The 26100-nt window shown below is 40.6% G+C and overlaps 1 protein-coding gene across 4 annotated transcripts in view; it reads left to right on the forward strand.

The window, feature by feature from the left end:
- LARGE1 (LARGE xylosyl- and glucuronyltransferase 1) overlaps positions 1 to 26100 on the forward strand; it is a 296062-nt gene that overhangs the window by 239496 nt on the left and 30466 nt on the right. For 3 of the 4 annotated variants that reach the window (XM_087766202.1, XM_087766205.1, XM_087766204.1), the window contains 4 exons: positions 2526 to 2638; positions 4145 to 4270; positions 13333 to 13488; positions 24929 to 25092. In XM_087766202.1, the coding sequence (XP_087622328.1) occupies positions 2526 to 2638; positions 4145 to 4270; positions 13333 to 13488; positions 24929 to 25092 (559 nt within the window). The remainder of the gene's footprint in view (positions 1 to 2525; positions 2639 to 4144; positions 4271 to 13332; positions 13489 to 24928; positions 25093 to 26100) is intronic. The other variant, XM_087766203.1, reaches the window with a different exon arrangement.

A 26100-nucleotide genomic window follows, 5' to 3' on the forward strand; every position in this document is an offset into this window, starting at 1 on the left:
CCAGTTTTTCCACCTCATCTGCCTCTCTTACTCTCAGCTGCTACTGTGATAGAGCCTCAAGACAGCATAATCTCTTTAGCTGCGATACCATGATCTGCTGCTATCGTAAGAGTGGAAGACAAAAAAATTGGAGAATACTGCACATATTAAAACATTTCCCATTTTCCTCCTCAGATTGGAGGCTTAAAGAAATTGAGAAAAAATGTTTTATTGTCTATAAATTATAAATACCATTACATTAGAGTTAACTGAATCTTGCAATTAGTCTTTGTTTTTCTTAATAAAGAATCTCCTTAGTTGTATTTCACTATTGAAACAAAACTGGCAGTTCTTGCCAGCTGGGACAAATCCACTGCCAGAGAGGAGGTTATCCCACCCAGTTTATTGCTGCAGTGCAAGGTATCTGCTTCACATTGATCTAGAATTTCAGACTATGCACAATGGCTCCCTTAGAACCTAATGCATGCACACTACACACTCCAAATAGGCTTTGGTTATGCTGAGAGAAGACAAGCACACTACCAGAAATACGTTGTAGCATGTTGTGACAATACGTCCCTTTCCAATGCAACAGCTGGAAGCAGAAAGGTTGACTGAAGATGAAAGGGGGTCCCTCCAGTACAGGTTCCAGCATCCTTGCGAACCAGATGGACTGAAATGGAAAACAGAACTAAAATAGGACGAAAAATTCACCGCCAGAAGAGTTTTGCTTTCTAATCATGGCAGTGCCAGGTTTGACTAGAAAGAAATTTGCCGTGTCATAGAAACTGAAGATAGGAATGACCTGGAACCTCCTTTGCTCTATCCCAACCATTGCAGGATTGTTCCAGGTATATTTGCTATTTTTTGTGTAGTCTGATTTTCAAAGACTCATGAAATAAAGCATTTTATCTGCCATTTTTAGGTTATTTCACCACAAAGGGTTTAGGAGAATTTTTCTTAAGTATTCAGAGTACATTTCCTTTCTTATTCTCATTACTTTTAGTTTTGTCATCCTCAACTCCCTCAGGCAGCTTTTCCCAGTGCCTGTTTTTTGCCATTTCATATTCTTCTGCATAGCTGTTATGTTTCTCTACAGTTGCCGTGATTTTTTTTTTTTTGTAAGACCTCTTGTAATGTCACTTGCAGATGTCATTACTATTCTCTTCACTTCCCCCTTCCACTAATGAAGGTGTGAAACAACGCAGAACCTATCATTGCTCTTACCAGGCACTTTCTGTCAACCTGCTAGGCTGCTGTTTATTGGTACTCTTCCTTTATGGTCCTTCAGTTTGCATTCACTCCCCATAACAGTGCTCTTTATCTAAGTCTTTCCAAATTAATTTTTCAAGTAAAATTTTTTGAAACACTGTAGGAAACATTTTGCTGATGCTTCAATCCAGCTTCCTTGCTTCTGCTGTTTTCCTTTCTTCGACACGAGGGATTTTGTCCAGACAAAAAGCAACTGAGGAATAACAATTTATGTTAAGATATCTCTTTTCTCCCTTCGAGTAAACTTTCTGATCTGAGGATCCTGCTCTATAAATACTTGCTGTCTTAATGGCAGGCACTCTCAAAGGCTAGGTTGTAACCACCACTGGTAATCTGTTACTCAGAAAAGTTTCAGGGATTGCAATCAGATATGTCAAGTGATTAACTTCTTACTAGGTGGAGGAAGGGCTGTAATTTCATTTCATGCAGTGTATGTATTGCATCCTATGCAGGAAGTATTAAGGGCCAGATTTCACCCCACACACATTGAGTAAAATGTTTTATATGAGTGATAAAATTCTCTTTGTCTCAGCATAATCTTGGTTTCACGCCAGATAGAAGTTAATTTAAAGAGTGGGATTTTGGAAGAAGCAGATCTCTCTTCAGTGTGAAGATGGCAGAAATCGAGTCATACTAGATAAATCAGGATTGTCTCTACCCTTTCCCTAGTAGACAGTGATTTGACAGAATATCCTCTTGGAGCCTGTCGCTTTTCAGAATAAGGTGTGGGGAGGGTCATTTCTGAGTGTTAAGAGGTTCCTTCTCTCTTTCTTGTAGGCTGTTGTCTAATTCTCTTTGGAATGATAATGACCTTTGGATGGAGTTAACCTCCATCATGTGTATCACCTGTGTTGGTTCATTTTGTAAGGAATAATCTCAATGCTAATCATGTCATAATGAAATCAAGCTTTATCAGTTAAGGAAACTACTAGAAATACAACATCTTTCTCTTACTTCTCTTCTTCCCAGTTTCACCCCTCTTCAGCTACTTTAGCCTTCTTGCAAGCCTGTATAACCTAGCATTTGTCTGTATGCCATCTCTCCATTTCTTTTGTGCAGCCTCAGGGGAAGCTTTCTCTTAGTGGCGTCTTGAAACCTGAAGGTTTTTTTAGTCAACCTCCTGTGTTAGTACAGGGTAAGGGCTGTAGTTTCCACTGATAGATCTTAGCTCATGTCCTTGTTTTAACTGCTGAGTCAGCACATATACAGGATGGGCCTTGACTGGCATGTGATATCATAGCTTCTCTTGTTCTCTGCACTGTGTTTTCCTTCAGGGGTTATCTTGCTGCTTCTCGATAAGTTACGGAAGATGAAGTGGGAGCAGATGTGGAGACTCACGGCAGAGCGGGAGTTAATGAGCATGCTGTCCACTTCACTGGCTGACCAGGTGAGTAGGACATTGCAGACGAGTGGTACAACCACTACTCCGTGGATTGCAGAAGGTAAGAAAGGGAAGGGGGATGAGATGTGGGAAAAGACAGGGGAAAGATGTTGTGCTTGTAGTCACCATTTATTGAATCCTTCTGGGGAAAACATGGAAGAGAGGAATGGAGATTTACTCATGAGGTTTCTCTTACTACACTGACATTTTTACCTCCTCTGCAGAGATGATTCATAAGATAGACAAATAGGGTTTTCAAGCTTTAATTTTCTGTCCTCCTTTCTTTAACATAAAACTCTCCAGACACTAGAAGTCCAAATATACTATGTCTTTTCCTACTGGTTATTGTCTAAGCAGACTTTAGTTTTAAGAGTCTCCAGATATTTCTTTACTGTTGCTGGCAGATGAGTCCCAGCAGTCTTTTAATGTACTCCATGCCACAACACCCCTGTGAAGACAAAAGCACTGCTGTCTCCCTGCCACAGATGGGAAACTGAGGCCAAGAGGAGAAATAGTGTGCCTATACACAGAAATGCATATTTACGCTCCGTGTGCTTCCTGCCAGCTCTCATTTTTAAATCCAGAAACCCTGTTAATGTGGTACAACAAGTCTTGCTCAACAGCTTGAGTGTATTAACTCAATACAGCATCATATTTAGGTATTTCTGCTGCTTCTGAGCTACGTCTGGCTTATGACCAGTCACCACTAAGGAAGCATGCTGCTTACTGTGCACATAGAGATGTGCACTTGTGTACCGTATCCTTGCAGGTTGATCCAGAAGCTACTGAAGTTCATTAAAATGATTCTTGCAACTTCACTGTGTTTTCAATCAGGTCCTGAGTTGCTGTCTAATACCTGCATGGGGCAGAATTTTGCAGAGTGGACCAAGGTTGCTTATGTCTTAGCCTAATGCCTTAACCACAAGACTGTCCTTGTAACTTACATCTCCAACTGGATGGCTGCACAGAGGCAGCCATGGTGTCCCTCGTGGTGTAGGCTGTTCTGCAGATCTGTCCTACATGCCCTTTCCATTAAATACCTAGAATACTTGTTGCAACAATAAAGTGCTAGCTAAAATCCCACATAGTAATTCACCTTGAAGCAGCACAACTGCCAGGATCACTTTCATCCCCTTTATTGAAAAGTGATGCAGTACTTACTAACAGCAGGCAGTTTGTCATTTACTGCATATTACTCTCCCTGGTGACTAGAAGAAGAACCACATCTCTGCCAGCAGTACAAGATACATGTTTTGAAAACTTTGCTGGAGTCCATCAGCTCTGTGTGTCAGGAGGGCTTGTTCCTCTTGTTCAGATTTACACGTCACCCCTTAGATTGATAGCACCCCCTATGGAAACAGAATTACGAAGCAAGGTTTGCAGAGTTCAGCTTGCATAACCGTTTGCATTTTTCCCTGTGAGGGGGAGAAGGACAGTCAGCTCAGGGAGGGCTTGAGATCACCTCACTGTAGAAACAACGTACCCAACTATTTCTCTGGTTTTGTCTGCTAGGATATCTTCAATGCAGTCATCAAACAAAATCCCTTCCTTGTCTACCAGCTCCCATGTTTCTGGAATGTGCAGCTGTCTGATCACACCCGTTCCGAGCAGTGCTACAGAGACGTGTCTGACCTGAAGGTATGTTTTACAGGAGATTGGATGGGTGGTATCCTCTGTGACAGAGAATACAGGACTCCGCTGTGACAGAAAGATGAAGTCCCTTAAGTAGGGGGGAAACTAACACATACAGTTTATGAGGACACCCAAGCAGGGGAAGCAAATATGACTTTGGCTTTCTGCATTTTGAGTGCTAGAAAAGTCAAAGAAGGATGGATGCTGCTTTGGGGTTTGGCAAGGTGTTAGAGAAGCGCTTCACCTTCTTACATTCTGTACCTGTCACCTATGCCACTGCACCTTACTCCTGAGTTCCTATTGCCGTCCCAGTTCTTAGGTCTTCCTCGCCAAAGAATATAAAACCTTTTTTTTTTTTTTTTTTACTGGACAAGTTTGAAACTCTTTAGTCCACACCATTTAATGGAGTCACATTCACAAAGAGGGTTGGGTGGACCCTAGCTAGAAATACATTAGCTAATATTTAAAGACCCTGCACACTTCATATATAGCCTTTCATACACTTAACCCAACCACACTGCCACTCATTTTTCCAGGATTTGCCCTGGGAAAAAAAGGCTGAATAGAAACCTGCTAATTTAATAAAATGAAGCTATAGTATAAGTTTAATAGCACGTTTTTCACTATTATCCAGTAGAATATAAAACCAGGATGGATTTGGACAGGTACGGGTAAATTAACATCAGTTGTGCTGTGGTCATTTTGAAGGGCCAGACTGAACTGTAGCATGCAGAGAGTTCGGAATTGAGGCTGACTGAGCTTCTATCAGGTGTCGAATAAGACTGGCTGGCTAAACAGCAGTAGATTCCATCAGTGCAGATTAGTGGCATCAGAACACAGTAAATATTTGGTAGTTTTTGGCGATTCATTTTAAAATTCAGTTAAGGATCATATACTTAATTTACGTTTTGAGAATGCTTTAGCAAATGAGGTTTAAAAAACAACAAAAAAAGAAAGACACAGACCTATAGAAGAGGTTGCAGGGGACCTCTGGAAACCATCCAAACCCCACTCAAAGCAGGCCCAACTTAGATCAGGTTGTTCAGTGCCTTGTGCAGTGGAGTGTCAAGTCTCCAAAGACTAAGATTCCACAACCTCCCTGGTCTCCTGTTCCAGAGTTTGACCACGCTCATGGTGCAATATATTTCCTAAATCTAACCAAATTTTCCCTTGTAACAATTTGTAGAGTAACAGCAAGTGTGTTCAATATGAACTCCAGACACTGTATGAATATAGAAAATCAATCACTCTCTACACACTGATTTCAAAAGGTGCGCTTCCCAAAAGACACAAGTTCTACTACATGGGTTAACTGACCTGTCAAAGCTGGCCAGTATTGCTTGAATTTCATACATAAAGTATTTACAACCAACTATTCAGGTGTGGTCCACAGAAGACAGCTTTTAAAGTTAGATCAGTATACTAGTCAGTACACTGAACACTAAATGTTTTATGATAGATGTTTCTAGGTCAGGATCAACACTGGGACTTAAAAGCATCATGGTTTTATGCCTTGTAACAAAGTGCTGGTAGAGATTTTAGTTCTGTGCTCATGTTGAGAATTCATGCATGACAGCAATTGCAAGGCCTGAAACAAAAGGAGAGATGTAGTAGCAAGGAAAATGTTTTCTAAAAGATGAATTTTAGAAAAATACACCACCTACCTGGGAGATATCACAGTATTTTTCTGTGAATTAGAGGCTGACATTAATTCCTGTAATCTGCTGAGACAGTCAGATTGGATTCAGCATAAGGTTAAGACACATACATGAGAAAAAGATATTGAAGCTAATAACTGAGTATCTAGGGCTTGGTTCTATTGCCTAAACACAATTTGAGTCACCATAGATACTCTCAGATACCCGAGTGGGACTGGTAGGTATGACACAAACCTACAGGAGACGATACCCTGTTGGCAAGGCAGCTGACGGGCAGGCAGGATAACCCTAAGGTGCTTTCAGTATTGCTATACATCTGTATTTAGGCAGCTGAACTGTGATCCCCATGAGTGGTTTTGGAGACTGGTTAAGCTCACCTCAGAGTAGACATCTGATGACTAATCAGGCAAATCACTCTTTAGGCTCCAATGACTGTATTGACTAATCTGCTTCAGGTGTGGGGCATCTAGCTCATATGCAACACCTACAAGTAAACATTTAATAGAAGTATCTTAAAAATAAATTGAATCCTTTCTTCAGTGTCGATTAACAGATTTATGTTTACAGGTATAACTTAGGCTTGGTTGTTTATTACCGTATATTGTATCACACTGTCAGTTCTATTACAGCATAGGCAATGAAGTCTAAGGTGCATAATATCCTCCACTGGCTTTCTGGTCTGAGGTATTTAACTCAACAAGAGGTGCAGACACATAAGCAATTTCTTCAGCTGAACTGGACTTATTCACACTGCTAAAATTATCCCCTAAATACTGAATCAGGGCTGAAATTCTTTGCTTTGAAAGGGAGGCCAGAGCCATATCTAGTGCACATAAGCCCCCTGGTTTCAAGAAAGCTCTTCCCATATTCAGCAGTTAAAGAACTGGCCCTCAGGCAGCACTGTTTAAAATTCTTCATACAACTGAAAAAAAAAGCATAAACCAATTAAAGTTGTGAATTTGCATTATGAAAATTAGTAAAATTCTAGTTCTGAAAAGAAACTGGCTCCTTTGGTATGTGGTCCTCTCAAAAAAGCAACAAATGTTCTTAGCCCAAGTTAGAAAATATACTCTTAAAATCACCAAAGTTAGTCAGTTTCATGGCATTTAATTTAAATGGTATGACACAATATATTTGGCACATCCTGTATTTCATGGTAAGACTGGAATAAGAAACGAGATAAAAGAAACGTCGAGGATAGGAGGGAGAGAAGGACGCTTTGCATCAGTCAAGAATGTCTTGAAATGAACAATTTTAATAGAAAACAAAGAGTGGGCTAAGAGGAAGCAGATGCCCTTTAATTCTTTTTTGCCAAGTGAGCCAACTGCAGTCTCTAAAGGCCAGAGGTGTTTATTTTTGCATGGCATTTGTTACACCTTGGAGAAACACTCAGGAGTTGTTATTGAAGACTGGCCAAAAGATGTGGAAGTGCTAGTAGTTATTCTGTGTAGGCATCCACTGTCTATCGTGCTTATCTCAGCTCCTCACATGGTCCCCAGTAGCCCACAATGTCAATGGACAAGCGTGTGTGCTGTAGGACCATGCCTTGCTGGGCTTCAAAGCCTGTGGGGATCTGCCTGGAACTGAGGTTCATTTATGCATTACGTTTGCTGGGTTGGGCCCTGTGTTTGCTTTCCTTTTTGGTTAATAGTTTGTTCCTGTCTGTAAGGAAATCTCAATTACTATGATTTGGCACAAACCAAATGGCAAGAAAAATCCTATGAAAGAAGGTAATGAATTGTGATGCCTCTGACAATGAATCATGACCTCATTGAATGAGTCAGTCGTGAAGAGAAGTCTGGTTGTCAAGGATACAGATGCTATTTACACACAGAGAACCTGGTAATTCACAGTTACAAAAATCAGATGCTGGAGTCTTCAATGGGAATGTATCAAATTATTAGAATTTACGCCCCCCACCTCAAAGTAGGAAGACGCTTTAAAACCTGTTCATGGCTTTTCAAACTGGTTTTGAACACAGCTGATACTAAATTAGCAGGTAGATAAATAATTAACCTCATAAATTCCTCATTCTGAAATTGTGTTATGTGATTCCTCCCTAGGAATGTCCTCCACACCAGGATGACTTTGTCAGATTGCTTACAAAAGTTTAAACAGCTTCTTGTCCATAACCCAAATACATCATTTCAGATCTGCCTCGAACGTGACCTATTGCACCTCTTTCTATCCCAGACCCTGAGCCACCCCGTGCTGTCCAAGCACATCAGCACTGATCTGCAGCAGTTCGGGCATTCTGCCGCCTTGCACCTTTTAATGCCAACCAAGGAAGAGCTACACTGAGAGGAGTAAGGGCTCAAGAGGGTTAAACATACCCCTCCCTTGAATGAACATTGGAGTCAGTAAGGTGCTTCCGCTCTGCCAAAAAGGGAGCACTGTGGTATTATAGAGGTGTTTTTAGGGGTCTTTTTGCAGGCAGGAGGCCTCTTGTTAAACATTAGTACAGCAGTTGCAGGGAGAGCTGCAAATTCTTTTGAGGAAAAATTGAGAACTTTTCAAAGTACAAGACAGGGACAGTCTGTCAGCTTGCATACAGCATAGGCAATAGGCTGGGGAGCAAAATAATCCCTGGGACCGTGGGCACCAAATCAGGCAGGATGGGGATTTGAATCCCACATCCAAAAGCAGTGCCTGGACCTCTGGGTTGCTGGCTACACCAGTGTGAGTCTCTTCCGCGTATGTAGTTCAGAAATATCACTCTGAAACCTCCCTGATGACATTTTTGTGAAGTATTTGATCCTTTCTGAGGAAATTGGTTCTTTTATTAAACCATTCATTTCTGATAAAGTGCAGTTTAAAAATAAAGTTTCCAGACATCTCTATTTGAGGCATGTGTTACACATGTGGTGCTTGTTTGCAGTGTGACTTGGGGCATATTTAAACTTTTCAATAATATGTGCCTGAAAAAAAACCTATTGAGATGGCATTGAAGTGGCATATGTAGGTGGCTTTACTGTGCAGATTTGCTGAACATTTAACTCCTGTTGGTTTCAGTGGGAACTGTCTGGTTGCCTAAACAAGGAGTCTAGTTTTTAAGCAGGAAAGCTCCCCATTTACAAAATACCACTTTTACTTATTTACCTAAATTGTGACATGCACATGGGCTTAATTAAGAATATCTGTTTAGTGCTTTGCAAAATTAAACTTTAGGCTTAAATTTAAGGTTGATTTATTCTTATTTTTACCGCTTCAGCCTGGAAAGTAGGTATATAGGTATACAGGATATCCTGTATTCTCTGATTCCGTAAGGGCTGAAGCAGAGTGAGAAATTACCAAGATGTGTCTTTGGATAAAAAATGGAAGAGATTGTGGTTAAGGAAGCATTTGGCCAAATACTTCTTTTGGAGAGAGAAGATGATTCAGGGGAAAAATTGGTAAAGGTAGAAACCTAAAACCTGTAGAAATAATGTGTTGAAGCTTATAGTTTAGTGGTTTGAATATCAGATTTGAAATATTTTATCTCCCTAGAGAGGACAATGCAGCTGGTAACCAAAGGAGGTTTGCTGGGATTTTTGTTTTCAGTGTATTTCCAGGCAAGTAACAGACCTTAGAGCCCTCTCCTACACTCCACCACCATATAACATCCTCTGTTACCTTCCATCTCAGATCCCATTGCCAGTCTACGAGGCTCCAACTGTGTCATCGTTTGAGTGCTTTGGGTCAGAACCTGCTGAATAAATGGGAACTATTGGCGCAGTTAGCCTGTTTCACTAGGTCACAAGTGTATGGAAGTATTCCAGGAGGCTGGCTGAGCGTAATCAGTGAGTGGTAACGGTTGCTGATTAACTAGGATGGTATTAACAGAAATGCAGATAGTGCCAAGTCGCTTAATGATGACTAACCAAGTGTTAAATAGATGTGGAATTTTAAGTTCTGATCTTTCAGTACTTAAATTGCTAAATGAAGATTAAGGAGCGTATTTTTCTTAGTTCTCAGGAGGCCTTGATCAAGAGTGGGAAGGATCCGTGGGACAGCCTGAAAGCTAGCACTGTTCCTGGGGTGTCCAACCACATAACGGCACAGGAATTTTATATGTTCTAGCTGCGGTTTCCTGTATAAGCCGACAGAGCTTTGGAATAGTTTAGAAACTGGGAGGGAAAATAGAAGAAATAAACACAGTATTATGGTGCTATTCAGTCTTGGAAAGGGGATGTTGTAGTAATGAGATTTTTAGTTTCTAGATTCACTTTCTCTTTTTAATGTTAACACTTGCTCAGTCTGCAAATAAAGTGGATTCTAAGTTTGACTATTTTTTTTTTCCTCCTGATTTCCCTGTATGTTTTCCAACTGATCAGTTTTCCAACTGATTTTTTTTTTTTCTCCAATCAGTTCACTGTTGCCCACAATAAAGTTTCTAACATAATGGCCATACCTTTACGTGTGCAGCCCCTTGTCTTCAACGTGTACCTCACTGATGCCTGTGACAGACTATGCAAAGATGTCTTGGCTTGTACAACTTCTGCTGTAGCTGGTGGTGCAGCAGACCACATCAGACGGCTACAGTAAGAACTGAAGGTGAATTTGTGGGCTGACAGCGAAAAAAGAATATGGTCTTTGGATGTAGTGTTGTATGTCAATGGTTAAGAGTCTTGCTGCTTTTTGAAACCTGCTGTTCTTTTTTATGCTTTCATATATCACATAATGTTTATCTAATCATGTTACATTTGAAAAGCAGCCTGCTTTTTCGCTAGACCTGTTTTGTGGTTTTCCTACCTCAGGTCATCCAGATGGTTGCATAGTTCCTTGATGTTCTTTAGCTGCATTGGCGTGTGCTGTCTTTCTTGATTAAAAAGTCAGCTTTTCTGGATAGTCAGCAGCTCCATTCAGCTTTCTTCAGTTCACTCCAGGCTCCTCTGACATCTGTATACATGGCAGCATCCTGACATGTTTCAAGTCTGATCAGATCTGAACCACCAGCTAGGCCCTTGACACTTACCAGCTTTTACGCACACAACAGATTTTGAAGCATGGCAGCAAAGAACCTCTATGCTGACAACTGCCGTTGTCTGGCTTTGACATCATCCCCCACACAACTGGGTAGAGGCATCAACACCAGTACTTGGCTGTGATGTGATATAGTGTATGTTGATGTGAAATTCCTGCAGCACCGGGGAGCCTGTCCTGAAACAGTTGCTGAGTTTATCATCATTAGCCATTTCTCTGCCTATGGTCCCCAGGGTGAGTGGTCAGAGTGCTCAGCAGGGGGATAGGATGCTCATGAAGACGTCCAAAAGGAAACTCACATGAAGTGTAGGAGTAGTAGGGAGAACACAACACACAGAAGATTTTTCTTAGCAAGTATGTTTTGTCCCATTTTCCAGCTTCTCAGATTTCTTTGATCCACTCTTAAATAAGTGCAAGTTACCAGCAGACAGTTTCCACTCTATGCCTGCTTGTAAAAATGCATAGTAGTACCCTGTAAAACTGTTAAGCAACCCTTTAGGTTCCTTAAGCCCTATGCTCGTTACGTGTCCCTGTTTCCCTGAGGTAGGATTCAATCGTTTAGGTTTTTTTGCATGCATTTAATGCCTTTTGCTGCAGTTAAATGTAATGGATGAAATATGTCAAGTTCTTTTCAAAGAAAGGAGATTTTGAAGATCCATCTTTCAGTGGAGGAAATCTGTCATCTTAAGTTTATGTCCCAACCTACCTAAAGCTCCTTTTGTTTCTGTGGTGTTCTGTATTTTCAGCACGTTGCAGGAATGTGTTATTGCACGGTTAAGCCATGCTTCTGAACATATGGAGAAATGTAAAACCAGCAAAGAATGTAGCATTACCTGGGAAAAATATCTACACCAAGTATTTTTGTCCAAATAATTTCCCAGATTTATACAGTGTGTAGATGTATCATGATCTCAATTTAAAGTGTTCCTATAACTGGAAAAAGTGATTTGCCAATTTCTGAAATGATCTTTTTTCCCTACAGTTGCTTTTCTGTAACTGCATGTATGGTTTTCTGACATCCTCGTAGCCTCAGCAGTGAAATCCCAGGAAGGGATATAGCTTTCCCTATCAGGAGAGATTTTCATTGGTGTTGGGTGTGTAGAAGAGACTGCCATAGCTTTTATGGCAGTATAAATACTCAGTGGAGAGACTATGTTGTTTGCTGAAGGTAGTACAGGAAGAATTCAGGCTATGTCCCGCTCTTTCCTCCTCCAGTCCACTCATTCGGCAACAGAGAGCGTGATTTCAGAGGGCTCCCTGTTCCTGTGGACTTGTGTTGCTGACACCAGGGGAACTGCCTTCATCTGCTCTGGGCTGCTTCTGTTCTACGTGCTGCGCTTCAGCTCTGTGCGTTCCCTCCCACAAATGCAACGTTCAGAGCAAAGCCTACTGCGTGACCGGCTCGGCAGCTGGCGTTGCAGCTCTGTGGCTGTGTGTGAGTGACACACTGCCTTCACGCAATTAACTTAATGGATTCAGAGAACCTCCAGAACTCCTAGCTTGGAAGTATTCCCAAGAGAGATCTTTTTTTTTTTTTTTTAATCTCTCTAATAGCCACAGGAATAAAACTGAATACGAAGTATTTGGTGGGTTTTTTCCTTATGCCTAAAATATAGCCTCTATAAAATGAAATCATTCCTGCAAGCCACTTTTGGCTCCCTCTTAGTTTTTCCTTAGGGCCCCATTCTCGTTCACACTGGCAGCAGTGCAAAGTTGCCTTGATGTAAATGAGAATCAGGCCTTTTATGTCAGCATTGGAGTTAAATATAGGCCAGTGTGAGAGTCATCTCCCATTAGCAGAGCCTAAATACCTGGTAGAAATTGGAATTCAAAGGGTGAAGCATTGTACTGCATCACTATGTTGTGTAACGCAACTGAGATCAGTCTTGTTTAAATGAAGCAATGGCGAAAAGGAAGTCGGATTAAATTCAGTCCTTTTTGAAGGGTGTAAATGTGTATAGGAATTAATTTCAAGCTTTTTTTTTCTCAATACCTAACCAGAGAAGAGTCTGCCTGGCCTGAAACACTGAATCAGTTTCATTAGCTGAAACAGTCATGTGGAAATCTGAGATTAATGTTTAGTACCTACATCCCTGTGTCCCTCATCCTGCCACCTTCTTCAACAGAGTCCATAACCCATCAGGTCCGTGATTAGAGTTGTGGCAGCATTTATGAGGTGCTGCATCACAAACTAGAGCAGCACCCTAACTCAAATGTGGAGGTTATCTTATGGAGGAGTTTCAAAGCACATCACCTGTAGAGTACGCAGTTGCTTGTGAAAGACGTGGCAACGCCTTCCTGATAAAGAGACAGAAGGAAGTCTGTGTAGTTTTGGGGTGGTTTTTTTTGTTTTTAAGAGGGCAGCAAACTGAACGCACATAAAAAGAGCACATAAAGCAAATCTGTATTCTAACAGCAGGATGTGTTTTCTCTTTTTTTCCATCTGAGGTGATTCACTGGAACTCACCAAAGAAGCTGCGAGTGAAAAATAAGCACGTGGAGTTTTTCCGCAATCTCTACCTGACATTCCTGGAATATGATGGGAATTTGCTGAGACGGGAACTCTTTGGCTGCCCCAGTGAGGCAGACGTTAACAGTGAAAATGTAAGTGGGATGTCTAGGGCTTGAAGGTTTAAAGGGTGTCTCATACAAGGCACAGGCTATGTGAAGACTTGGAGAGCTGGTGGTGTGGGTAGTGCAGTGGAGAGGGACTCAGGAGAATTGAGGTCAGTGCTCAGATTCCAAGAGTGACGCTGTGCAAATCATTTAATCTCTCTGTGCCTCAGTTCTTTGCTTGTAAAACTGTTGTATTAATCCTGCCTTTTGCCTGACTTTTGTTGCTTTTCTTTGGCTGCCTTGCCTTTTAAAAATCCCCAGTAAAGGTAAGATCACAAACTGAAAATGAAGATTTGGGCTCTTAATGCCATTAGGCAATTTTGCAAATCTCACCCTTAGACCTAAAACTTTCCAGGGGAAGGTCTTGTTTCTTGCTGTGTTTTTGTTCAGCATACAGTGATGTCAGTTTTGGCTGGTAGATACTAATGTACAAATAATGAAGAAGAAATGAAAATATCAAGACTGCTGGATTTAGGTCTATGAGATTTTGCTTTGCTGCAAACTATAGAATGAGTTAATACTTGAAGATACACATAGGCTGTGAGACTGTGCAGTTTTTTTCTGCACTGTCCATAACCAAACACAGCAGCATTTATGTGTAAGTGCATAAAATTTGCAATCAGAACCTTTTAGACGAAGGAAGTCCTTTGAAAATGGTTGAAATCCAGGATGTTTACATACAGATGTTCTTGTGCTTGTGTGCCTTAGTACATATAGTTCCAGTGTAAAAAAGTATTAACTGAAATGTTTATACACAGATGTATATGAACTCCCTGTGTATCATGTGGTCTCTGGAGATTTCTTGACCAAGCATCAATTTTGGCTACGTAGTCTGAAAGGAAATAAAAAGGAACCTGTAACATTTTATGTTATCTTCAAGAAAAAAAAAACTGTAAAATATACAACATTCTCTATATAAAAATCAATAAAGCAAAGCCACTATCAGGTACACATTAGCAGTTAAGAGGTAATTGGCAATCAATAGCATCATTGAGGCTTGTAGTGTTTCCATTTAGTCTGTGGATAAAATGACCATAGGAGATGCCATTCCCACTTTTGTAACTGTAGCACTCAGAGATTGGATAGATATATTTTAGCCCAAGGCATAGCTTCCCAGATACTTATTTGACCATCTCACTGTCTTCTTAAAGGAGTGGGGAACGATGAGAAACTGGACATAAACATTAACTGGAAGAGAGTGAAGCAGGGATGAGAGAGAGAGAGAAAGCGAGCACACAGTGAGAGCAAAAGCAGCTGGAGAAAGAAAATCCTCTGCAAGAGTGAGAGGCTTTTAGACAATCAAGTGAACTGAATGTGATAACAGACCACTGAGTCTGACAGTCAGAGACATCAAGATACAATAGACAGAGTAGAGGATAGGATAGGAAAAGAAAAGGGGAGTGAGACGTTTAAAAAAAAAAAAAAAAGACAACAGAATGAAACACACCTTCATCACACTTTAAGAATGCACATTAAAATTATACTGAATTCACAGTATGTCGTGTGGGTTCAAAGAGCATGAATGCAGTCGCAGACTTGTTGCTCTATTTTCCAGAGCTCTCTAAATCCTTAATAAACAGATTTATTCCCGATGACAAGTTCCTGGGGAGCAGTGCACAGTGAACGCAAGTTCTTACTGCTGAAAATGGCAGTCCTGAAAGTTTAAAATGGCTCATTTTACTGAACTTGTATCTAGTTGACAGACACTGGAAATGACTAACTGTTCAAGCCTGTTTCCTATTCAAGACAAGTAGAACGCAATATGGTATACGGTATGGCTTGTGTCTGAAAAAGAAATGTAACTCATTCTTCCATTTATAAATTTTAAAAAAAGAGATACGGGAAAAGAATGAGCTAGACGTACAAAAATACATGAGTCCTAACTTGCCAAGAGACACCAAAAAGTTAACAGCTTTCTATCAAAACAGTCAGATACAGGAAAAAAATCTAACTTCGGATAGCTTAAGAGTAGTCACTTAGCAGAAGACACTGGTTTTTATTAGTTACCCTTGATGTAAGCTCCCCTCTAAAGTTGACTATGTCCTTTTTATACAAATACAAAAAGCAAGTTTCAGATTTGAAGTTATGAGACCCTAAGAATAGGATTATCATGAAAACCACTCTTTCTCTCACTCTCTGTCTGCTGTAGTACATACAATGTCACAGGTGTCCTATTAAAATATAGTACATTCCCATGATCTATTGCAGGATAATCTTCAGAAGCAGGGCCTCTCGTAAGGAGAGCAGGGAGCCACTGTTTGTCATTCCTCCCAATAAAAGAACTAGGGGGCATGAAGTGGAAATAGCAAGTAGCAGGTTCAAAACAAAGACAGACATTTCACCCACAATGTAATGAAGCTTTGAGCAGGAGGTAATGTTGCTAGAAATATGCATATGCTCAAAAAGTGACTCTTCATGGAAAGAAAATCAATCAGGAGCTGTTAAGCTTTGGTGCAGAAAGTCCTTGAACCACAAGTTCAGGACTAGGGGAGTGTTCTGAGACAGCATTGCTGTACACTCGCACTGCTTCTACGCTCCTCTCAGCTGGAGACGGGATGCTGGGCTAGAGGGACCTTTAGTCTGACAAGATGCAGCCATACATCATCTCCATTAGGATTCTTAAGCATATATGTTACATAAAAGGCTATAATTTCTGTGAAGCCAAGTATGTGTAAAGTAGAAATTGCTATTTGATTTATCTTAATACCTATTATTTTTCCTTTCTTCTCTGAATTGAGACTAGCAGCCCCAAAACACAATTGGGCTTTATTATGCTAGGCATTGTATATGGGTAAAAGTTGCTCCTTCAGTTGCCTGTGCTTCTCTGCACAGTGGACCAGTGGACAAAATGTTAGAATAGCTCTGCTGGTTTTATAATCAGAGAGAATTACTTAAGCACAAAATGCACTGAGCCCTGTTGTGGAAGAAGCAGTGGCTTGGTGCGAGTCTGTCACTCACAGTCTGGCTGCATCAGAACCTACCCTTAAGGTCTTGTTCCAATATGCCAGCCATTGCTTCTCTACAGTTTAATATTTGTAATGATGTTTTATTTAGTATGCAACCTGTATTTAGGGAATCTCATTTGTAATGCAAGTATCTGTAGAACGTGAAAAGGAAGCGTAGCAGTGGGTACCGTTGGGCTGGTTCTGTTACTTTAAGGCCCCTATACACTTCTCACCAGTACTGAGATGGCCTTAAAATGAATGTAAATTATGTATCTTCCCTTTTTAAGGACTCTTTACAGTGCCAGAGAGATATAAAGGGGCATTAGTTTAAAAGGTAATCCGAACTTGCATTAATCTCTCTTACTTTTCCTCTCTGTATGTATGCGCATGCATGTGTGCTTAAATATGTGTCTATATGCATGTGGAAAGATTAGTACTTTCCTTTTTTTAATGTTTGCTAAGTATAATATCACAGACTGCATTTTAAGAGGTCTAAAGGCAGTCTTTGGATCTTACACTACAGAGTCCTGATCTAGTCAGTTGTTGATCTTCAGCTGCACCAAACAGCACTGTTATTAGGTTCCAGAACATGAAAAATGGGAATGAACAGAATAGATAGGGCTCTGAAACGGAAATACTGGAGGCAAAGAAATACAGACTGTTTTGTAGTAAAGATAAGGGCTGGCGACTGGAAGATCACGTGCTGTACGGAAAGAGTTAAGGGTCGACCCTCCCTTGTCTCTGCCCCTTATAACATGACACGCCTACTGCTGGGGGTATAAAGCCCGGGTCAGCTGGAGAACTGGCGGGATAACCTTGATGTGTAGTGTTTGCTACACTGTTTATGTAAAAATGCTTATATGTATGTCTATGTGTACGTACATGTTTCATCCTTTCCTTGAAATATTCAAGCTGAAAGACCCTGTGTGTTGGAGGGACAGGCTATGGACAGGAGCCTGCCACATGCTCCTTGACATAGAGCAGTACTGTAAGTCCCCTTTATTCGATATGTACTAAAATGACATTACACAGAGCAGACTCTTCTCTGCAAATTGGTATTACAATCACCCCTTTGCCTTTTGTGCAGTTTCTGGATGGGAAATTCAGAATATGAACCAAATCCTCCTGTAAACACAGCCATTGACTCAAGTGGCCTTTGGAGCACGTCCTTAGTCATTCCATCCTACTTATTCCATGCTATTTCCCCCTTCTCATTCCCTCTTTCTTATTTTGATGCAATGCAGAAGATTTTAGGGAAACCCACGAAGGCGAAGCTCACAATAATCTCGAATTTGAACATTTCCTATTGGCTTTTAATGCTTATGTGCAGCTTTTCATTCTAAAGGACCTACTGTAAAGCCTAAAATATTTCAACAGGATCTTCTGTGTACCAGCTTATCTCTATAGTTATTCTAAGAGATAGATACTATAAGCCTGATTTTAGCACACAGGCACACACTGAACCTTTTAGCATTCTCATAAAACTTCTTCCCTGCAGACAGCTTCTCACCAGGTACTTCTGCCAAAGCATTAAATCTGAAGGTTGAATGGGGTGTCCCCTATTAGTGAAGCCTGTGTCCTGATCCAAAGCCCAGAGCCAGATCAGTGGGAAGTTTATCACTGATTTCACTCAGTTCAAGAAAAGGACAGTAGATTCCTGTTAGAGAGGACTTTCAGAAAACACAGGAAAAAAATTTCTGCAGATTTTTATTTTCAGATTTTCAAATCAACAATACAAAGAAACAGCGTAAAAAAGTCTAGTTCTACCTGAAAACACTTGCTTAGGTGTATGCTTACTTACTAAATGTGGTTTTACTTACTTTCTTGTGCAAAACCAGAGATTCTTAATATTAGGAAATAGCTGTGCATGCCAGCTTGTAATATCCACCAGAAGAGCAGGAGATTCTAGCAACGTACCACATAGTATAAACTCTACTAACAAATTTAACAGTTTTTGAACGTCTAAAAATAGCATGCAAAGGGAGCTTCCAAGTCAATATCAGGGCGCTGAACTTGCAGTCAGACTGATGCTTTGAGTACCCTTTGCTCCTGCAGAATTTCAGAATACTGCATCATTTGTAGGACTGGGATTTAAAGATACTATTTTGTCATGACATAGTCTTTCTCTAGTAATAACAAATGGTATATGGCAGTTTTGAGGTGAAATCCTGACTTCCTCAGCTGTGTTGTTTCTTTTATTGTAAGTGTTACTGTTATTAAATGCTTAGCTGGTAGCCTATCCTGTTAGTTGCCTGAAAGTTGCCATTATACCGCTTTCAACTGCTTGTAATATTGCTAGATGGGGAATCATGTGGGCTGGGATTTTTTTCTGTCATGCTAGTATGCCTGTTTTTTTTTTTTCTTTCGTCTCATTTTTTAAAGTGAAACATGGGGAAACACTTGGCAGGTTTGCCCACACCACAAGTTCTGATGACCCCTTCACGGACATACTCCATACCTCAGAGAAGGAACTGACTTTTGGGCCAGGAACATGTTTTTTGCCAACCTGGTGAAAACTTAAGCAAATTATAATGCTGAAAAAACATGGTTTACACATCATCAGTAGTGTTTTCTTTGACTTCAAGGAGGCTCAGATCTCTGGAGACTCTTAGGAGCATGCATGGGTACATCTGACCAGATTATATCCCAGTGACACAGCAGAGTTGAGCATGCTGCAGGCAGGGGACCTGGACAAAGATTGGCATTTTCTGTGACCGTTTCTTCTGAATGCTCCATGCCAGGTTCTGACCGGACAGCAGAGCTGAGAGCAGGAATCTATTTGGTCTCTGTTCTGAGGGACATCCGTTGCCCTCACTCATGTCCAGACAGTATGGAGGAGACAAAATCCAGATTCGCCTATAAAAGGAATGAAAGCTAGATCAAAGGCAGAAAGGAAAGTGTTAATTGAGACATAGGTTCTGGAGAGAGGGTGTTTGGAGCAGGAAGAGGAAGGGACTGATGGGTGCCGGTAGGTACAGGCAGGTGGCAGAAACTTGAATAGGGACCGTGGGAGTAGAAACAGGGCTGGGACTGACTTAGAACATGGAACTTGCCACACAAGAAGGAACAGGGCTAGGAACAGTCTGGGGAAACAAAAGCAAGGAGACCAACCTGTGAAGGCACTGTGCTGCAAGGGGGGTCTGGGAACAACTCAGCCAAGAAGGTTTGGCAGGGACCTGGGGAGAGGAGATGCAGAGGACTACCAAGATCTGACATCTGCGCTGAGATCAAGGGAGGTTGTACTTCATATATACAGAACTGTCTTAAGATGTTACGCATGCCTAAAAATTGGGTTCTTAATTGTGTGTATTTTCTGCGGTCATGATAAGCCATTACTTCCATTTAGCAAGAGTATTAACTACTTTTTACATGCTGCAGCAAAATTCCTCTTGCTAGGTAGGCTTACTCAGAAGCTATCCTCTTTGTCCTTAGCACAGCTTTGTTTCACAGAAGGCTCAATTTGACCCATAGCAAATGTACAAAATTTTATGGCATGGGAGGAATAAAGGTTTAATTGACGTGGGATTAGTCTGGCTTTTATTACTAATTGTGGGAGAAGCCAGAAGCACTTTATGTAGGTCATCCCAAACAGGACTCAGTGAATGCTTTTTCCTCCCTACATCATCATCTGCTTTGTTTATGCCATGCTAAAGGCAACAGTTAATTCACACACTTTGAAAGTGCTAAATGTTGCAATCCAAATTGCCTACTGGTGGGAACTGGGACAGCTACACAGGAGGAAATGAAACCTCTGCAGTTTATAACCAGATTATAGTTTCATCCTGGGCTGGTGTTAGTTTTCATCTCAGTGGCTAAGCCGAGTTGATTTTGTGCTATGAATCTTAACTGCACACACCTGGGAGAAGGGAAGAGGATCTGAAAATTAAGAGTTTTCATCTAAGCTGCTCAGTTCCTATTGTGTTAGCGTGATACTGAGTGAGTGAGTGAGTGACTTAAGCCTAGTGTCATCTCACCTCACCTTAAACACTTGATGAGAGAGAAATGCCTACATTAGGGTTTTTATCCCCTTCCCCAAGATCTAAATAGCCTCTAGACACGAAACATTGTTTGTTGGTGGTTTTTTTAAAATATCGCTAATCCCTAAGAAAATACTTCTGATCCTGGATTTTGGATTGATCTCATCTGAGATGAAATGTTGTAGATTGTGGTGGGAAGTAAATTGTTTCTGTGACACAGCAGTTAAAAAAAAAACAAAGCCAATCACAAATTTACTTATACTAGGAACAGCCTTAGGAAGTGAGATTTGTGACCAGACTAACCAGCTTGCTGGTGAAAGGTACGTGTCGTGTGCCCTGTATCATATGGGTCTGCCATTTATCACATGGGTAGAAAACACCACCCCGTCTCATGCAAATGTATTAGTCAGACAAGTAGACATGGTAAATCATGACGATTTAGAGTTGAATACCTTCTGGTCTGCCTGTGCCTCTCTGGCCAGCCTAGCTTCAGAGACTGCCTTTCCCGAGATGAAATCTGATCACCTGCCACAGCTGGTTGCCCAGAGAAGTAACTTAGCATATGTTTTTTTATATGTTTTTCTCTTTGTTTTGGCATTATGCATGTCATGGCTGCCATTTTTATTTCTGAAACAAGTTATCATGATGCTAATGAAAGCACTTGATGTTTCCCACTACAGTATTTCCTAAGAGAACATCTACCATATACAGTCTGAAAAGAATACATTTTTCAACTGTGAGAGGGTTTCTTAGAGGTGACATTTCCCACATGCTCAGTGGCAAGTAGCCTTAGCATTGAAAATCTTGTAGAAACAGTGAATCTCATGCTAAGCAGGTACTCGCTTATGAGAATACATGCTGTCACTCTAAGGTTGAGAAGTCTTTGTTATATTAGGCATATTGTTATAAGTATAATGGAGGGGTTCATAATGGGGATGCCATCTTTTTATCAAATCCAGCTGATATTCAGGTCCTCATTCTGATGGTGTGCTGTGTTTAAGTATCTTTTCACAAAGGCATAATGTGGGCGCAAACCTTAAACCAAGCTATAAGTTCTTTGTCTGTAAATAATGGATCCACGCAATATGCATGCCGTAGATAAGATTATATCATTGGAGAAATTTTGTCTGATCATGTAACTGAAAAATAATATAAGGTAACTGAGAGATTAGACAATTCCCTGTCTTCTGAATGTTGTGCGTCTTTAACATTCTTCATTTTAAATATGTGTGTTAAAGTGGCATGTGACAGTGTGCAATATGTGTTTATAGATTGTATGTGTCTCTTCATAGTAAAGAGGAAGCAGCCTTTATATGTGTATGTGCTCCTGGGGCATGGATATCTGAATGTATATATGAATTGAGGAGAACAAAGAAAGTGAGAGAGAGACAAAAGGGCTCTTAAACTTTATAAAACTGCAGCACCCAGCACATTGGTCCTGATACTTCATGCACATCATACTATTAGCTTCAGTGAGATAGCTTGTGAGCTTGTGGGTTTTGCTGGACCAAATCCTGAGTACCTAGTGTGTCCAGCATTGCTTCCCATAGGAGAGGACTTTTCATATGGGTAATCACATGCTATTGCTTTCCAGTGCTTGTTGCCTCGCCATTGCAGGAGAGGCCCATCCTTAATGCAGACTGCTTGCCACATACACAGTGACAGTACTACAGGCCAAATCACAGCCTGTCCTGTGCTGGGTGTCCTTCCCGAAGGAGCACACCTTAAGTAAGCTGTGTTTGCACAGCCTGCAGAGTATAGTTCCTAAGGCTGCCTAGCAGTTTAGACTTACAGCTCAGCAGTTTAGGCAGGCAAGGATTGCACAAGCATTCCTGCAAAGCGCTGATGGAGCTGTGTGTCTGATCCTGCCAAGTGATGCCCACATATTAGCCAGGGCTCTCAGACAGCCGGTCCTTGGGCTTCCCCCTGGCAGCCTGCCCACGCTCCATTGGAGGGTGCTGGGGGCAGAGGCTGGGGGACAGTCAGAGCACACCACGCCCACGGTCCCTCTGGGGACTGCTCTCTCCAAGGGTTATGGACACAGCCTTCTCATCTCTTCTCTTGGGTCCCAACACTACCTACAGTACTGAGCATGAGTCATGGGAAGTGCCAGGGAGAACCTCGCAGACTATCAGCATAGCTGCAAGCTCAGAAGAAGTCTGACAGGACAGAGACAAGATCCTGACGCTAAGAAATGCAGCAGAAAGAGCAAGGTTTCCCTTTCCCTGTAGCAGAAGGGATTCTCTGCTGTTTGCAGCTCTCCTTCACCTCCATCACCAACTTTGTGACTTGATGAGTTTCACCATCAAAATGCTGTGGCCTCTAAGAATCTGTGTCTCTTCCTCTTCCCCCACCTAGGGCTCAGGAGTACACAAAGCCATAATTTAGCCCCAAACGTTATTCTGTAACTCATAATTAAGTATTTATATTCTCTTAGATTGCAACCGGAACGTAATCTGATAATCATTCAGTGACTGCCTGGTTAATAGCTGCTGTGCAATTATAAACTTCTAGCCTGGTCATTTGTACATACAGCAGGATAGTAAGGTACCCATGAAATGTGCTTTGCTATTGTTTTAACCATTTAAATTTCAATCATCCTCTTGATAATTCTGTTAAGGGCATACTAATGTCTCTTTTCAAGGAAGAAACAGAAAGATACAATATTCTTTTTAGTCATTGTTGCAAATATTGGGTTTAATTCAAATATTGTTTGAATGTGATTTGAAAAATAAAGTACAGGCTCAGCTGAATGATGATTTGTAAAGCAGAATGAATGAAACTCCAAGAATACATAAAAGAACTCCTGATTTCTATTCCACCAAAAGAGATCTTGATTTCAGTAGAAGTTTTGCCTGAGTAAAGATCTGTCAAGATTTGGACTCTCGTCTTTCTAAAAGCAGTCTCTCTTGAGGGATGTTTTAAGATCTGTGCAGAACAATAGCACGGAAGAATTAGAGCCTGATCCAAAACCCATTGAAATCAAAGGAGGTATTTCCATTATTCAAAAGAAGATTATAGAGTGATGTACAGGAAAATATCAGGAATTATTCCATCAGCCTTCACAGCAAAACATTCAGCTGTAAGCATTGTTGTTGATGGCAACCATTATGCTTATAGTTCCAAAAACAACAGCTCCTCTTCTTAACACAGTATTAGAACAAGAAACACGTACATTTTCCATTTTTTTTCTTGAAGGTGGTGAAACTATTTCTTCAAATCATTCTGAACAGGACAAAAAGAAGAGATTTTTAAATCTAAATGAATGTCTATAATTCAATAATCTGTTGCATGAAACAGTTTTGAAGTACACTGTGATTTTTATAAAAAAATAATGTAAAAATTGTAACATTCCTATAAAATGAATATTTTCCTTATTTACTGATAAATATGCAATGGTATTCTTATATGGTGCTTTTAAGAAATATAATATAAAAATGATACCTTTATTAATAACCTACATTTTAGAGCAACACAAACAGAACTCTATATGACATGTTAAGACCATATATAATTTTCATCTTCATTACATTTTGTAGTACATTTTACAGCAGGTATGACTAATTTTTCCTTTTAAATGAATGCATTTTAAATAGTCTAGTCAGATGCTTGGCTTTAAAATAATATAGTTCAGGGATGGAATTGGTCAGCTCCATAGACATAGCTCAGTTTTTCTCCTTCTCCTTTCCCCAGAGCTAAACTTTTATTCTCTTAAAGCTACATATCGAAGTGACTTGGGATTGGATTGCTTTGAGACGCCCATTTTGACTTTGAAGGGGCTTGGTTTCCAAGGGAGCCAAAAAAATACCTGTTCTCTGCCAATCTGCCATCCTTTGGATTTCTCAAACTAGGTATCCAGAAGCATATATCTCATTAAAAGTGTAGGCTTAATTCTGCCACCTCTGCAGTTGAAAGACTATTTTCATTGCAAAATTGAACTGGTGCAGATACATAATCCTCAGGAGATGGAATAAGGATCAGTTAAAGATATTACTTTTCCAGCTGTCTGTCCGTGCTGCTAGCAGTGGTTACTATTCTCCAACAGAGGGAGCAGAACAGGAATTGCTCAGTCCAGCGTACAAGCTTAATCTGCTGCTGAGCCTTGTCTACTGGAGCTGTATGTCTACAAGTACTTTGAAACACTGCTTCTAATGAGGAATGACATTATGCATCACGTTGGAGCATTAACTCTGAAACTTGGTGATTATTAAACTTGTGATTGTTCAGTGTTTCATTGCTAGTCCGGGTGTTGAATACAGATAATATATACAATATATAGACTGTAATACAATGGTCTGTCTGCCTTATCAGTTTACTTACAAGTGCTTTCTTCTAATCTCTTGTCCAGTAACTTGCAGGAGCGAGGCTTGGGAAAACCCTGCCGCTCTGTATGTTCCACTTCCACTCCCCACTGCATCATGCTGCAAGTTCCCAACCTCCTCATTCTTAGTGATTTGCTGAAATAATTATGAAGAACTTACCTTTATGCCCACTCTTTTCTTACAGCTCCAGAAGCAGCTGTCTGAGCTGGACGAGGATGACTTATGCTATGAATTTCGTCGAGAACGTTTCACGGTCCATCGCACTCATTTGTATTTTCTACATTACGAATATGAGCCTGCTTCAGACAATACTGATGTAACACTGGTGGCTCAGCTTTCAATGGACAGGTAGGGAAAATCTCTTGTTCATTGGGAAGCATGAGACAATGAATATTTTCTTACAGAGAAATCCAACTATGTAATGCTTTGGGGAGAGAAAAAACTCACTTTCGTAGACACTTGGATGTCATACTGTAACACCTTTCTTGAATTAGGAGTAGCACGTGTAGATAGCACACGTGCATCCAGACTTCAGCTCTGCAGTGCACACACGAGTCTGGGTAGGGTTCATGAGAGGCTGAATACTGGAACTGTAGGGGTTGTAACTTGGCAGGATTGTGAGGCATTATTAGTTTATGGAGTTTTGCTGCAACTTAGAAAAAACAGGAGATGTTTGTAATAGACTTAGGCAAGCAGTTGTAGCTGACTAAGTTTTTACGCACAGCATTTCCTCATTAGACAATGTTAGTTTTCCTTTCATTGGCATTTTCCTTGCAGAAAATTTCAATTACTGATTCTTCTTACAGTGAAAATCGAAACTAAACATTTTAGTTTCAAATTGGGAAGTTGAAAATAAAACCTTTTTTTTTAGGTGCTAGTATGAAATGAAAAATCTCCTTTTGAGAGGAATCATTGCATTTTTATACAAATGTTGATTTTCAGAATAACATTTCTGGTTTAACTCTTTTCAACTTTTGGTTCTGATGTAAAGTGGAATGTAACTGGTATTTCATTTGGGAAAAACATCCATTTTGTGACAAGTTCCACCTGCACCTTTCTGATTCCTACCATTGCAATTAGTTGTCATTTTTCAGAAGCTCTGAAAGTGCTGTCCAGATCAGCCAGCTTTGTGAAATTTTGAATTGTCAGTCTCCTTGCTCCTGCTTCTCCGTTTGAATCTAGTCCAAACTTTGCAGTTACTGCTATCAGAGTGGGTTACAAAACAGGTCAGAACTCCTTGAATATTAGCCAGAAACTGCTATTTCATTTAGCTTAGCACATACAGAATACAACGTGACCCGTGAATACCACCACTGCTACACCCATGGGAGGTCAGCAGTATCCCAGGAGAGTCAG

Source organism: Nipponia nippon, unplaced genomic scaffold (assembly GCF_047370975.1).
Source record: "Nipponia nippon isolate SJK-2023a ecotype South Korea unplaced genomic scaffold, ASM4737097v1 scaffold_3, whole genome shotgun sequence".
In the NCBI taxonomy this organism is placed as follows: Eukaryota; Metazoa; Chordata; class Aves; order Pelecaniformes; family Threskiornithidae; genus Nipponia; species Nipponia nippon.